Source organism: Haliotis asinina, chromosome 8 (genome assembly GCF_037392515.1).
Source record: "Haliotis asinina isolate JCU_RB_2024 chromosome 8, JCU_Hal_asi_v2, whole genome shotgun sequence".
Taxonomy (NCBI): domain Eukaryota; kingdom Metazoa; phylum Mollusca; class Gastropoda; order Lepetellida; family Haliotidae; genus Haliotis; species Haliotis asinina.
Window position 1 is genome coordinate 66,342,478 of NC_090287.1, and position 15,169 is coordinate 66,357,646.

At 42.4% G+C, this 15,169-nt stretch overlaps 2 protein-coding genes across 3 annotated transcripts; both read left to right on the plus strand.

The window, feature by feature from the left end:
* Nucleotides 1-435: 435 nt before the first annotated feature.
* Nucleotides 436-4,665, plus strand: LOC137294373 (uncharacterized). The gene is made up of 2 exons (XM_067825376.1): nt 436-539; nt 2,803-4,665. Exons 1-2 carry the CDS (start codon nt 475-477, stop codon nt 3,215-3,217), a joined length of 480 nt encoding a protein of 159 aa, XP_067681477.1. The 5' UTR covers nt 436-474; the 3' UTR covers nt 3,218-4,665.
* Nucleotides 4,666-7,687: 3,022 nt separating this feature from the next.
* Nucleotides 7,688-15,155, plus strand: LOC137293663 (ribosome-releasing factor 2, mitochondrial-like). 2 transcript variants are annotated; one of them, XM_067824349.1, is made up of 9 exons: nt 7,688-8,116; nt 8,270-8,398; nt 10,635-10,715; nt 10,934-11,730; nt 11,957-12,241; nt 12,526-12,659; nt 13,317-13,534; nt 13,793-13,959; nt 14,644-15,155. In XM_067824349.1, the coding sequence occupies exons 1-9, from the start codon at nt 7,885-7,887 to the stop codon at nt 14,911-14,913; spliced, it is 2,313 nt and encodes a 770-aa protein (XP_067680450.1). In that variant the 5' UTR covers nt 7,688-7,884; the 3' UTR covers nt 14,914-15,155. The 2 variants fall into 2 exon arrangements, with proteins under 2 accessions (XP_067680450.1, XP_067680451.1); XM_067824350.1 differs by having other exon boundaries at nt 7,700-8,116; nt 13,780-13,959.
* Nucleotides 15,156-15,169: the final 14 nt, after the last annotated feature.

The window sequence follows — 15,169 nt, forward strand, 5'->3', positions numbered from 1 at the left end:
ACCTGAACCATCCCAATTCAGGACCATGCGCCCGTGTCCTTGTTTCAGTATTACCCACTGTGTTAATATTCATTACTGCATGCGAAGGGTAAAGGTAAGGTACAGAACATTCTCCAGTTAAGAATCAGTGTCTTGGTGTCTCCTCCACATCAAAATTTTCAGGGAATGATTTCTTAATTGCGTTGAAGTTAAATATTAACTCTAAATAAACGACATGTCTAACCCTAAAGTTCAGTTTGTGTTACTTTGTGCGGTGTTTTTGAGCAGGGATGTTGACAAAGTCATGACAGAAGTGACGTGACGCACTACAACAACGCAGACCTTTGGCCTGAGTCTTGGCTAGTCAAGTGATGCACGCACCTGCACTGATGGCCCAGTCGACCCTCCTGTCAATCTGGTGCTTAGCTGACATGGCTGTAACAACAGGACATCACATGGTGTGCTGCTGGCGCTGGGTGTACAACAGGCGTAGCCATGCTGGTGGAGAGGACAACTTGTCCACCTTGGCCAGAATGTCAGATCAATTCTCACAACATCAGGTAGGACAGATTATTCTGGGTGCAGGTATATCTTGATGTGATAGTCAGTGCTGTACCTTGTACATCGGGTAGGACATGTTATTCCAGTTACAGGTACATATCTGTTGCCATGTGATAGTCAGTGTTGTACCTGTTGACATTGTTGTGATGTGAAAGTCAGTGTTGTACATATGAACACTGTTGCCATGTGATAGATAGTGTTGTGTCTTCTACAAGCTAACCTGAAATCTGTAGCCATGACATCAATTCATAAAAACTTAGAACCCATGTACTCATCGGGTATAGCAAACTAGAAAACTGGAGTTTCAGCATCTATTAACGGATTTATAAACTGACCGGCAAGAAAGTATATCAACATTTACAATTTCTCAAATTTTAAAGAACTGTTTTTTGTAGATAAATTATACACTGAAACATGTCGCCCCAACGTAGCAATTTGGTACTTGAAATTCACGTGCACGTCGTGAATGAACCGTCGAAGTCGTAAACTGTATAAACCCTGACTTCGGGCCTCTGTTAGAGTTTCACGGGAACTGAGGATATGAAACTTGGGACAGGTTAGGCAGTTTGAAAAAAATCACCACAGATATGCCACGACCATCAGTAGCTGAACGTGAGAGAGCCATAGGTATGCTCCAGATGGGGTCACCACACGCAAGCGTTGCAAGAACCTTCGGCTGCACCCGTGTAGCCGTCTCTCGACTGCTGCGACGTTACAGGCAGACTGGGCAAACACAGGACAGACCAAGAAGTGGGAGACCGGCATTTGAGGACGTTACACCTGCGAAACCGTTTCCAGACGGTAACGTCATCAGCGGCGAATTCCCTTGATCACCTTGTTAGTCGATACACCGTGGCTAGACGTCTTCGGGGAGCAGGTGTCAGAGCCTATGGACCCTTCAAGGGACAGGTGTTGACCCCTAAACACAGTCGTCACAGATTGCGTTGGACACGAGTTGTTCGTCGTTGGCAGCGACAAGAAGAACAACGTGAACGTTCTACAGTGGCCAGCACGTTCTCCAGCCATGTGCCCGATCGAGCATAAGTGGGATGCACTAAACAGTCGCCTACGGAAACGCCTTGATCCACAACAGAATAGACACCAACTTGCACAAGCTCTTCATGACGAATGGCATCCCAAAGCTGGGCCCTCAGTGAACTGAGTCAGTGTCTGACCCCAAGTGTTTCTGTAGAATACGTGAGTTTCATACAGCTCAGGTTGAGCACAGCTGTATTGTTTGTGTGTCTAGGTACTCCGAGTCAATGACAATGGCCTCTTGAAAACCTTGTATAATTTCCCTTGCCAGTCAGTTTAGAAAAAGAAAAGATGACACTTGTTTTGCATAGTCTGTCAAAGTAAATAACCTTGATGGTGCCATGAATCTTCTTGATATGGCCCGGAAAACATCGGTACATTTGGAGATGAGGGTTAGAGCCTTTGGGTATTTAAAGGGTGCAGCGGGGTAATAGAAAATTGACAATTTATACTCCTGGCAGTGTATGTGCTGTCGGGGCCGTCCATAGTTTATGAGTGAGTGACTTTAGTTTAACGCCACACTCCGCAATATCACAGCTATATGACGGCAGTCTGTAAATAATCGAGTCTGGACCAGACAATCCAGTGATCAACAGCATGAGCATCGATCTGCACAATTGGGAATCGATGACGTGTCAACCAAGTCAGCGAGGCTGACCACCCGATGCCGTTAGTCGCCTCTTACGATAAGCAGAGTCGCCTTTTATGGCAAGCATTAGTTGCTGAAGGCCTAATCTACGCCGGTACCTTCACGGGTCCCATAAGCTATGGCCAGTGAGCAGTGATGATGATTTTTATGGATAGGCATATACAATGTGATCCCCCAACACATAGTGCACATTCTCCGGACACGAAGCCCATTCCTCCTCTTTGAGACTAAGTTCGCAACGTTTCCATAGAATTCCATCCCTCCCATTAGACAAAGGCCAATAACGTTTCCATAGAAACCAAGAAAAATACAAATGCAAAAAATGCATGGGTAAGTGCAAGTTGGAGTGGGGGCATGTGCTGGGAACTTGGCTATCATGGGTTTGTCTGGCGTTGATAGAAGAGGATACGACTAAGCTGGTATAACTTGTACCCAGTCAATTCTCTTGAATTAATATGACTAAATAAAACATGTAGTTGACCTTGTTTTCTACTGGCGACATTCGCAAGGTCAACGCTGCAACGTCACAACGTTACAAGCAATAATAACCTCTTCATCAAACTGCTGCTGTGTTTCAGGCAGATGCTTCCCCCAACGTATGGCCGACTGTGTGTGTTTGCCACCTGCATCAACCCCATCCTTGGACCGCTCGCCCTCGGGGCCAACCACCGGGCTCTCCGTCTCACACGACACGGACACTACACGGTGGCTAACTACTACTACTTCGCCGCCATCTTCTTCAGCGTAGCCGCTTGTGTGAGCACCGTGTGCGCCCTGATATTGCTGACAGTTGAGCTGTCCCTCAAGCGGAATCCACATCAGGGGCTGGACAAGGGGACTAACCTGTGCCTGCTGTATCTGCACCTCCTTGACCCAAGCAGAGCTGTGGGAAACCTCACCCAAGATGTCTGTAGAGAAATGACGCGTGTTTCTGTGCGGAATGTGAAGAAAGTTTTGACGGAAAAGGCAGAAAAAAGAAAATCGCCGACATAAAAAGGAAAACAGAGCAGACATCTTTAAATTCTACTGATGACAATTAAGTGTCTATAATCTTACATTGTATTACTGCTGTATTAACAGACACTAGACGTCTAACTTGTGTACGAACAAACGCTTTCAGGTTAAAATCACAAGGCAGTGTAGATTTGTAGATATGCCCGTTAAATTGTAGTTGAAAGATATCCGATGATGAAATACCGATCCACGCCTCTGGACTATGACTCTAGGGAATCTAATGCCGCTACAGTGTTGGGCAACTCCAAATTTTACAGCTAATTTTACAGGACACTCTGCAGACACCTTCATTATATCTAGTAAATAGCAACTGGTGAATTCACTGACGTCAAGATGTAACTTGAAGTCATATATATGGTGTCAAGGGTGTGAACTGAAATCATTTGTGCCTGATGTCTTAAGCTCGGTTGTGTTTGTCTGTTTGCGTCTTGTTCAGATGGTAAATGTTTCCAAATTGCAGTCGCCATGCAGCGTTAACTTTGACAACCGTAGAAACCAACTGTTCTTGTTCTCGGTGTTTCATTTAATGTGCATACCCCCTTATAATATACCGCTACACTGGCCTCTTGTAGGTCCACATCAGTGCCTGGTTACAGGGAATATACACGCTACATTGGCCTTCTATGGGTCCACACTAGTGCCTGGTTACAGGGAATATACACGCTACATTGGCCTCATATGGGTCCACACTAGTGCCTGGTTACAGGGAATATACACGCTACATTGGCCTCCTATGGGTCCACACTAGTGCCTGTTACAGGGCCTATACACGCTACGTTGGCCTCCTATGGGTCCACACTAGTGCCTGGTTACAGGGTCTATACACGCTACATTGGCCCCAAGTTATAAATGGTTTTGGATAGATTTGGCAACCAAGATGGCGGCCACTGACGCTACGTTGACGGAAAGATATTGTCCGCTTAATCATAAAGAATGTTTTTATTATTTCTGCTGTTCTAATTTTATTCGGAGAAACATTATTATTAACCACTTACTTGTGCTAGAAATGACACTACCTATGCAGTATAAAAAGCCACCAAACCTGGGATAGGCTGAGAAACGTCACGTGACTTAATGATGCCTATAGATAACAACTACAGGTCACGGCCTAGGACGTTCAGTTCGACACTATACCATGACAACCCATTCATTACGGCTCCTGTTCTTACTTTAACCTGGCACCTCTACCACCCTCATATTTCAGGGCCGTAGGTACCCCTGGGGGCAGGGGGCAGTTACGTTATTAAGGAAAGTTAACTACGGAGACTGAGCCTTGTCATTAAATCTGTCTATAGGTTTAGTAATGTTCGATCAACATTGAGGATATTTATTGACATCATATATTTTATTGCATTGTTAATAAGTTGCCCCTACATCGTTGCCATTAAAACAAAAGTAAACATAAAACTTGCATTCATCACTGCAAACGTTGTTTTCCCTACTTCTCTATTTCCTTGTGTTTTTTACACTGACAACTGTATGGATGACAGCTTCTCATTTATTGTATAGAGCGACATTTCGATGTAGGTTATTACATCGTTATCAAGCTAAGAGCACATATCTTTCAAGCACACTCATAGCTTTTATAACGAAGTAAGAACCTACATGGAAACGTCGCTATATGCAATAAATAAGAAGTTGTCATCCAATAAGTTGCATGTTTCACTTACGAGTCACCAACTTCTAGAATGTCGATCAAACAATAACCAACAGATACTTCTTCCCCATTGTGGGTTTCGGGTGTTTTGGACAGCAAAGGAGGCAGACGTATGTGTCGGGGTTTAAGGTCTCAACAGACGTAGTTCAGGTTCCGGTGTTGGATGGCGTTCAAGTCAGCAGCAAACATGAACAGAGTGAAATTGTTCTAGAATAGGTTGTTATGTAGGCATGCAGAGTTCTCACTAGTGGTTGTGCCGGGTCTGTGGTGCAGCTGTCGGGGAGGTCGTTCTCGTGTTTAGAGAGGTTACTACCGCACCCACACGGACACACGATGGGTGTATTTCTGTCATGATCGCTGAGGCATTTCTTCATCATGCTGAAACAGTGAAGTGTCTGCTCGGTATCCCGGAGGCACGTCAACATGAACAGCAGCAGCAGCAGCAGCAGCAACAACGGTATGGAAGCATTCACTGGACTGCACTAAGGGCAGGTATTGACAGAGGTCCCGGAATGTTGTCAGTCGTTGGTCGGTCAGTCACCAACCGTGACCTAGGTGCATTGTTTACACAGGACATGGTTATCAAAATACTGGCTGACATAGAATCCAACAGTTTCTAAACATTGTCAGAAAGTGCCAAAATAATTGTTCACGGGATGTTTTAAATAATGGTAGAGGACATCACTCGCTGGATCAGTCGCCTATGTATCATATATATGTAGATATCATCTACACATTGGGACGTACATTCTCTTACTGCAACGACATATGCAATTTCAATTCATCTAAGAATTTTATCAAAAGTAAATTGCATTAATCTGAACAATACCACGTGGATCAGGAATATATCTTATATGTATGTCTCTTGTGTTTTGGCAGTCTGAACAAACTGATCTTCGAATTGGTTTTAGAATGAAGGTTTTTGAAAGGCATTTAGAAGCCGAACGAACATGAATACATGACACGTTTCATGGATAAAAGCCTTCATCTGACGAGGGAGCAATAATTAGCTCTGAAGCATCGAGTAAAGAATAAAAAAGAAGTTCTTATCCATAAAACATGTCATGTATTCACGAATAGGTACTCACTTTTTCAAATGTAATATATATACCTTTACGATGCTCACAATGACTAGATTGCCCAGACGCGATTAGACATACACATTGATCGTATGAAGGAGCCTATATAGACGGGGAGAAGAAACTCCTCGAAAAGCCGTTGAACGTATGTCACGGATCGTTACGTAATCAGTGTAGCCAATATGGTGGCAGCGTAATATTTAAGATTGAGCCCGGTTTATTTTCAACAGCTGATTAAGTTCGCTGAGTGTTGTAACAACTGAAATCCAACATGTAGAGGATAGGTTAACTATTTTGTCACTTCTGGTTAAGTCAAATAATTGGTATAAGTGTCCGTATTAGGACAGTAGATTTGTAGTAAAGTTTCAAGTCGCTATGTTACAGCTCACTGGCTTCTATTCTCAATTCACCGCAAAGATAGACTAAATTGTGCCGATAAAACTTCTTTCACACATTCGTTTAACTTTTAGAAGGAGAACATACCTTCAGTTGAAGGGTATTTGCAAGTAATAGTGACAGTTTTATGACTTAAAAATTGTTAGGGTGTAATTGAGGTGTGTGAAATATGACATTTCGGCATTGACATGCTATACGCCGTTGTTTGAGTAATGCTAGTTACTTCCCCAAAAACATCTTTCACATGCACCTTTAATTCCTATGAGGGAAATATACTATCAGGTGAAATGTGTTTGCAAGTAATAGTGATAGTTTCATAATCTAAAAAAGAATGTTAGGGTGTATTTGAGGTGTGTGTGAAAAATGTGACATATCGCCGATCTGCTCTGATCCGCCATTGAAATACTATACGCCATTGTTTGAGTGTTTCTAGTAATTACTTCCAAAACATCTTTCACATACACCTTTAATTCCTATGAGGGGACTATACTATCAAATGAAATGTGTTTGCAAGTGACAGTGATAGTTCCACAATCTAAAAGAAAGTGTATTTGAAGTGTGAGAAAAATATGACATATTGCTGATCTGATCTGATTCACCATTGATGCTTGAGGGTTATAGTTTCATAACTTCTTTCTTTCTTGTTGATCTTATTATTTGACAAAACTGGAAAGGTTTTTTAGGACGCTTTGTGAGAGTTTTACACTTTATTTTTGAGGGCAGTGTGACAGTATCAGTTAACATTTTGTTAATGCCCATTCCATTCCCCACATGTAATATGATATCTGAATTAATTATTAATGTAAACAAAAAAATTCAAAGTAGATTTTTTAGAAGGACAGCTGATGTTAACACGTGTTCTCGCGATTCTTTTGCGTTCTTTAAAATGTTTTGGGAGGGAAGACCGCGGTGTATCATTTATTCTTTCATTCATTCACATATGAACTTCTTTCTTTTATTCTTTTTCTTTATTTCGTTCTTTCATTCACATAATTCTTGCTCTTAAATTCTTACTATAATTCATTCATTCATTGTAAAATTCCCACTGATTCAATAAACTGGCTGAAGTTCTGTTAAATTAGGGATAATCTACAACGTATACTCTATATAGTCTCCCTGGTTAAACACAACTGAAACTGCACTGGGAACGAGCCAATTCACCGTGTGTTAATGTTAATTAGTACAAATGGTAAAGAAAGCAAGCGAGTGACCTATCCCTGTTGTAGAATATCCCTGATCATATGGTTGGAGTATTGATGAGTGAAGCGTTATGAAACAAAGAACAAAATAAACAATTCCCAACTCAGCCCTCATTCGTTTTTGCATGTCAACTTTTCTATGAACCCAAGATGGCAGCCCCTATGTAACATAAGTGGCATAGTATATATGACATGGTATATGATACGCTCAACATCATCCAACACATTCAACATCCTCCGTGTGTTTGTAGTTATATGTGCTCTTTGAATAGATTATCAATAGCAGAGTATGTAGCCGCTTGTTTGTGTTAAAACATGTTTCACCCAATCAGAATCAAAGTGTATTCATCAACGTATGTGGCCACACGGGGGGCCCTATTAGGGTTGCGCAGTCATGTTGCACGGCCCATCGTGCGGTTGTACCGAGCCGTTGACCACGACGACATGTCGAAGATCAGGAACATTGGAATCATGGCTCACATTGACGCGGGGAAAACAACAACCACAGAAAGAATGCTGTTCTATTCCGGATATTCATCACGCCTGGGTAAATACCAGAGACCATATAATATATATATTATATGGTCTCAGGTAAATACATATCGTCACAGCTTAAACATCAATCTCTTGAAATTGTGAATTGATTATTTTAAAGATTATCTGTTTATGAATGATAGATTGAATATTTGGATATGTTTAGGAAATGTTGACAGTGGAGACACCGTCATGGACTACATGGAACAGGAACGTGACCGTGGCATCACTATCACCTCCGCTGCCATTACCATCCCCTGGCAACATCACCGCATCAACCTCATCGACACTCCTGGTGGGTTACCGGAGAGGATACCACTAGAATAATGGTTACAGTGTTTTAAATTGAATCATAACCAAGCTTAGACTTTCTACATTCATGTTTCTGTATGTTACATCAAGAAGTCATCATCAACTATATAGGGTGCATGTTACATCAAGAAGTCATCATCAAAAATATAGGGTGCATGTTACATCAAGAAGTCATCATCAACTATATAGGGTGCATGTTACATCAAGAAGTCATCAAGAAGTCATCATCAACTATATAGGGTGCATGTTACATCAAGAAGTCATCATCAACTATTTAGGGTGCATGTTACATCAAGAAGTCATCATCAACTATTTAGGGTGCATGTTACATCAAGAAGTCATCACCAACTATATAGGGTGCATGTTACATCAAGAAGTCATCATCAACTATTTAGGGTGCATGTTACATCAAGAAGTCATCATCAACTATATAGGGTGCATGTTACATCAAGAAGTCATCATCAACTATATAGGGTGCATGTTACATCAAGAAGTCATCAACTATATAGCGTGCATGTTACATCAAGAAGACATTATGAACTATACTGGCTAGCAACCAGTTATTGTCATTTTTAAGCGGTTTTTAACAATTTACTCCATTATTTCTTCACAGAATGAAATAAAATTTATCTTGATGATAGATCAGCCATTCACCGATGTTTTCTGCTTGTTTACTGTTGTCGATCGTCTTTCTCCAAAACGCGGTCAACAGGAAGCGCGGTAGTGTAGATTGTGCTTTCCCTGCAACTAACAAGACCAATTATCGCCATTTCTGAAGTTTTTATGTTTTTCACCTAATGTGACATAAACTTGGTAATAAAACTATTGTGTTTCAAACATTGACATATTGAAGAAATTTTATGATTGGAATTTGTTTGAAAAAAGAAGTTGAAAAGAACAAAACTCGCTTTCATTGTGAATGTTAACAGATGCTGATATAAACTGATGGGACTATGGAGATGTCACTGCGGGGTAGAAGTTACCAAACTTGACATTTTGAGTAGTTGTTTGCAGTTTTGGCAATGTTTGTCTTCTCGGGGGAAAACGTAAAGATGAAGGTGAAAATTTACAGTTATAATTTGTCAGTATCATCTGCATGGTATCTGTCAACTCCATAAAATGGAGATAGAAATTCGGGTTAATTCAAAGTTAAGTGATTGTATGTTGGCATTATGGGTATAATCAGACAAATTAAAATCTGCACTTTTTGTGGACTGAATTGTCAGGTCGGAGATTATAGATTCACAACACAGCCAGGATGATTTTCATTCAATTCTCATCATTTATGAAATTTCATGTCAAACCACTAATGGTCACGTGACATTCCCCCGATGTGTTTGTGTCTTGTCTTCCAAGGGATTCATATTTGTAACGTCTACAACGTAAAATATTCAAAGTAATTATAACTCTTGTAACCTATCGTTTTTTGGATGTGTCAATATGTGAAATACTATGGAAGTACAAGTAAAGCTGTCAGCGCAAGTGCTACAGCCAGGTGTTGGCGATAATTGGTATACGGTGATAACTGGTCGCTAGCCAGTAGCGTGCATGTTATACCAAGAAGACATTTTGAACTCTAGGGTGCATGTTGCATCAAGAAGACATTATGGAACTATAGGATATATGTAACGAGTTCTGCAGAAGCACTGTCATGTTTTCAGACATCACATTTCCAGTCATGTTCCCTGTCATATGATCTGTCATGGCAAGGCTTATGCTATCTGTTGTGGGATGTGCCATGTCTTTTATCATGTCAGTTTGGCACCGTCTTGGTGTAGTTGATGAAGAGCAGTCTACCAGTGGTAGACAGTGGTTCAATCCACTGTGCATGTCACACCGAGAGGTATTTATAGGTGGTACTTCTTATTATGATGGGTCGTTTTACTTGTTATGTTACCAATGAGCCTGGTACACAGACAAGGTTGGATAGTGTGGTGGTTACAGCAATCACCTGTCACACTGAGCACCTGGGTTCCATTCCACACATGGGTACAGTGTGTGAAAGCCCATTTCTGGTGTCCCTTGCCATAATATTGTGGGAATATTTATGAAAGTAGTATAAAACTATACACCCTCACTCACTCCAACTCATAACTTACTGTGAAGATATTTTCAAAAGCGATCATGAATACAAGATGAACATGTATGAAACCTAACGATTACATTTGTAAAATCTACAACTTGTCCTATGTGCTGTGTATGAGACTGTGATGTTGCAGGCCATGTTGACTTCACGGTGGAGGTGGAGAGGTCCCTGAGGGTGCTGGATGGAGCAGTCACCATCTTGGACGCATCAGCAGGTGAGTGGTTGCTGTGAGGAGTGCATTTTTGCATGTGTGGTTGCATGCTGTAGGTGGGGAGATGTTCAGTCATACCGTTGACTGAAGGTTTGTGATGTCCAGGTGTGTTTCAGTTTTACAGTATGAGTGACCTCTGCTGTGTCCACCGTCTGGTCAGTCAGCTGCATGTCATCATTAGGGATGGTTCAAGGTTGTTATTGTTGGTCTCATTTTGACAGGAGTTGAGGCCCAGACCCTGACTGTGTGGAGACAAGCTGACCGTTACAACATACCAAGGATAGTGTACCTCAACAAGATGGACAAACGTGGAGCTAACCTCAAACTGTGTCTCGACTCACTCACTCACAAACTGAAAGTGAGGCCCATGGTACTGCAATTGCCACTGGGGGCAGAGCGAGGCTTCTATGGAGTCATTGACCTGGTCAGTATGGAGAGGCAGGTTTGGGACTCTTGCACAAGTCCAGATGGAACTGTGTATGAACAAAGTTCACTCCTTGAGTCAGATCCCCTCTATGAGACTGCACTGAATGAGAGAAACAATTTGATTGGTCAGCTTGCTGATTTTGATGACAGGCTGGCTGAACTTGTTCTGTCTGATGATGTGAGGAACATTCCCCAGTCTGTGCTGCACAATGCCATCAAACTTTGCACAGTGAAGCAGCACCTGGTGCCAGTTCTGTGTGGGTCCTCCTTCAAGAACAAGGGAGTACAACCTCTGTTAACTGCCATCATCCGATACCTGCCCAGTCCCATTGAGGTCAGCTATGGATTTGCAGAGCATTATGGGAGTGACCTTTGTGCGCTGGCTTTCAAGGTCATTCATGACAAACAGCGAGGCCCTTTGACATTTCTGCGAATGTATTCTGGGATGATGAAGAGTGGGGAAACAGTGTACAATATCAACCGTGGTGTGACTGAGAAAACAAGTCGACTGCTGCAAGTGTATGCCAATGACTTCCATGACATGTCCACAGCATCTGCTGGCAACATCGTCCTCCTAGCCGGACTGAAACAGGTACCCCTCTTGACTTGTCTATGGTTGGTGACTCCAGCAGGTAAAACTGGAAGATTTTCTGCTGTAGGAGATTTGAAGGAGTAGATCATTCCATGTTTTCCTGCCTTAAGTTCATGTAACTGATGGTAAAGCTGGTAGTTTCTTGTATCAGTAGATGGTCAAGTGTTTAGTGTAAAGGCTTGATTTATACAAGTATTACTAACCTGAGGGAGTATGTTCCTCACAGACATTCACCGGAGACACCATCACTAACAGCCAGAAGACGGCAAATGCTGCAGCAAGAGCATACAGGATACACCGACACAAGGAGGGATTCACAGATGATTTGGAAGCCGGTAGTAAAGATACAGGGGATCACCCCATGGTGGATGACAGTCAACTTCCTGTTCTAGCAGGACTGGATATTCCTGACCCTGTCTTTTTCTGTTCCATTGAACCACCAACAATGGCTGCTCAGAGACAGCTGGATATGGCACTGGAATGCCTTCAAAAGGAGGACCCAAGTCTTAAGGTATGAGGTTGCCATGGTTACATGGCATTTAGGAGGACCACAGTTGTATACATGACCTGCGTGTTGTATTCGTGACCAGTGTGTTATGTACATGCCTTTTGTGTTGTATCTAAGACCTGTCCCTTGTACACATGAGCTGTGTGTTGTATTTGTGACCTAAGTTGTATATGTGACCTGTGTGTTGTATTTGTGACTTGTGTGTTGTGTACGTGACCTGTGTGTTGATACGTGACCTGTGTGTTGTATACGTGACGTATAATGCACATAAAGCCTGTCTGCTGCAGGTTGAGATTAACCAGGAGACGGGACAGACTATTCTGTTGGGGATGGGGGAACTTCATCTTGACATCATCCGCTCACGCATCATCAAGGAGTACCGTATTGAGGCCGAGGTTGGACCGCTCCAGGTAGCATACAGGTCAGTGTCCTCCATCTAGATGTTGGGCATGTGTGGTATGTAGTACTGTCATCAGCATTGATCAACACTAGGAATGGCTTCACTGTTCAGAATTATCTGAAATCCTTGTGTATCTGAAGTGTTTCAGAGACTTGTACACAAGCTTTGATATAGCACCCACTCACATTTTGTATGTCATTTATGCTTTGAAAATGAAATTTTGCATGAAAAATGGTAACTGTCGCATATTTTACTCTGATTACATCAAAAAACAAAACTGGAGAGAAATTTGGTAACAGTTTGAGAAATACAATAAAACATGCAAGCTGGAAAGTATGGTCACCATGACTGCCACTTAAATGACTCTCTCATGGTACTCAAATAATGATTGTTGTAAGTGTATGAACCACCATGTCTTGCATGTGTAAAATCTGATATTTTGTTCCTCATATTGGCAATTATGATATTTATTCCCAGATGTGCTTGGCATCTTCACACCTTGTGAACATTCAGCCCACAGCTTTTGAGTTATTGTGTGGAGTATGTGTTTTCCATGTGCATTTCAGTATGCTAGGGCATGATTGCCTGTTTGGAACAGTATTGTTAAAATTGCCCTGGGTTCAGATGGTGCCTTATGAGTGCATTATGGTGTCATTATGGCTGATTTCTGTACCACAGAGAAACGTTATTGGAAGAGGCGGAGGTGGAGGACACCCTTGACAGAACGGTTGGGGAACGGCGCCACCAGGTTTCCATGAAGCTGTCTGTGCATCCAGACAGTGAGATACAGGGCTTCAAGCATGTTCAGGTGATGTCGTTCAAGGAGCATCATTTTCAACCAAAACGCCCACATTTGAAGGCAGTGGACAGTGGCATCAGCTCTTCCCTGCAGAATGGTAATTTGCTCAAGTTGATCAGTGATCCTTTAGTTCCGGAGATATAGAAGTATAACAGTTTGATATTATGTCTGATTGGCATAAAAAAAAATCTTTAGGATTGAAATTCAAAACCCTCAATAGTGCTTTTGCCAATTCAAAGAGTCTACAGCTAAAGATGAGGGGAATGATTAAATGATGTTCCCACTGTAATGATATACAAGTAGCATGAAGTCACAGCCCTGTAGATGGATGTAGGTCAGCAGTATGTTTCTGCAGGTCCTGTACTCAACTGTCCTGTTATCCATGTCCGGGTTCAGCTACACAGTCTCCAGGTCCGTCCTGGGACGTCCCTGGCGATGGTCTCTGCATGTGCAGCACAGTGTATGAGCAAGGCCCTCCAGGGTGCAGATGTGGCTCTGCTGGAACCCATGATGAAGTTACAGGTGAGACAGATGTGGCTCTGCTGGAACCCATGATGAAGTTACAGGTGAGACAGATGTGGTTCTGCTGGAACCCATGATGAAGTTACAGGTGAGACAGGGAGATAGAAGAGGTAGGGAAGTCATGATGAAGTTACAAGTGAGACAGTGAGATAGAAGAGGTAGGGAAGCCGTGATGAAGTTACAGGTGAGACAGGCAGATAGAAGAGGTGGGGAAGCCATGATGAAGTTACAGGTGAGACAGGGAGACAGAAGAGGTAGGGAAGCCATGATGAAGTTACAGGTGAGACAGGGAGACAGAAGAGGTAGGGAAGTCATGATGAAGTTACAAGTGAGACAGTTAGACAGAAGAGGTAGGGAAGCCATGATAAAGTTACAGGTGAGACAGGGAGACAGAAGAGGTAGGGAAGTCATGATGAAGTTACAGGTTAAACGGGGAGAAAAAAAGAGGTAGGGAAGTCATGATGAAGTTACATGTGTGACAGACGTGGGACTGTTGGAACATATGATGATGTTGCAGTTACTATGTATCTCTGAATGTGGAAGGTTTGATTATTTCAATAGTTGATGTGGAAATGTAGAAATCAAATGCATTTACCCCTGCATTGTGACCATTTCCCCTGCACTGTAACCTTTATTATGTACATACAGCCAGTGTTGACTTCAGGCAGCCTTTGATTGTTTCAGATCTCCACTGATGAGAATCACCTGCATTCCGTGTTGTCTGACCTGGCACAGCGCAGGAGCCACATTGAGCGTGTCACGCCTCGAGATGATGTGAGAGTAGTAGAAACATTGACGCCACTAGCAGAGCTGATGGGCTACTCCACAGACATTAGGACCATCACCTCTGGTACAGCCACAGTTTCCATGGAGTTGGCTCACTATGAACAGATGTCATTTCAGCAACAGAACAAGGCCATAGAAAAGGTCTTAGGTTTTGTGCCAGATAGATGACGACATGGTCTGGTGTGGATTGTATGTTAGGATGTGGTCAGTGATGCTGATGTCAGTTGTCTGTTTGGATGTTGATTACAAACATTCTTAGAGCTGGAGTGCCTGTAGTTTTGCCCTGAATCTAAGGTCTGCAGAAGGTGCTAGTCAAACATATCTGCGTGATATTGCTTAGAACTCCTGCTGGTACCATGGTGTGGCTGTTACATGTATAATCTGGATTGTAATAAACTTTTTTATGTATGCATACGGTTCCTCA

Bases quoted from the DNA above. Each gene is read 5' to 3' on its own strand.
- LOC137294373 (XM_067825376.1), top strand. From the start codon at position 475: ATGCTGGTGGAGAGGACAACTTGTCCACCTTGGCCAGAATGTCAGATC. The intron at 540-2,802 runs GTAGGACAGATT...GCTGTGTTTCAG, and splicing joins ATCAATTCTCACAACATCAG to GCAGATGCTTCCCCCAACGT.
- LOC137293663 (XM_067824349.1), top strand. From the start codon at position 7,885: ATGTTTCACCCAATCAGAATCAAAGTGTATTCATCAACGTATGTGGCC. The intron at 12,660-13,316 runs GTCAGTGTCCTC...TCTGTACCACAG, and splicing joins CCGCTCCAGGTAGCATACAG to AGAAACGTTATTGGAAGAGG. The intron at 13,960-14,643 runs GTGAGACAGATG...TGATTGTTTCAG, and splicing joins AACCCATGATGAAGTTACAG to ATCTCCACTGATGAGAATCA.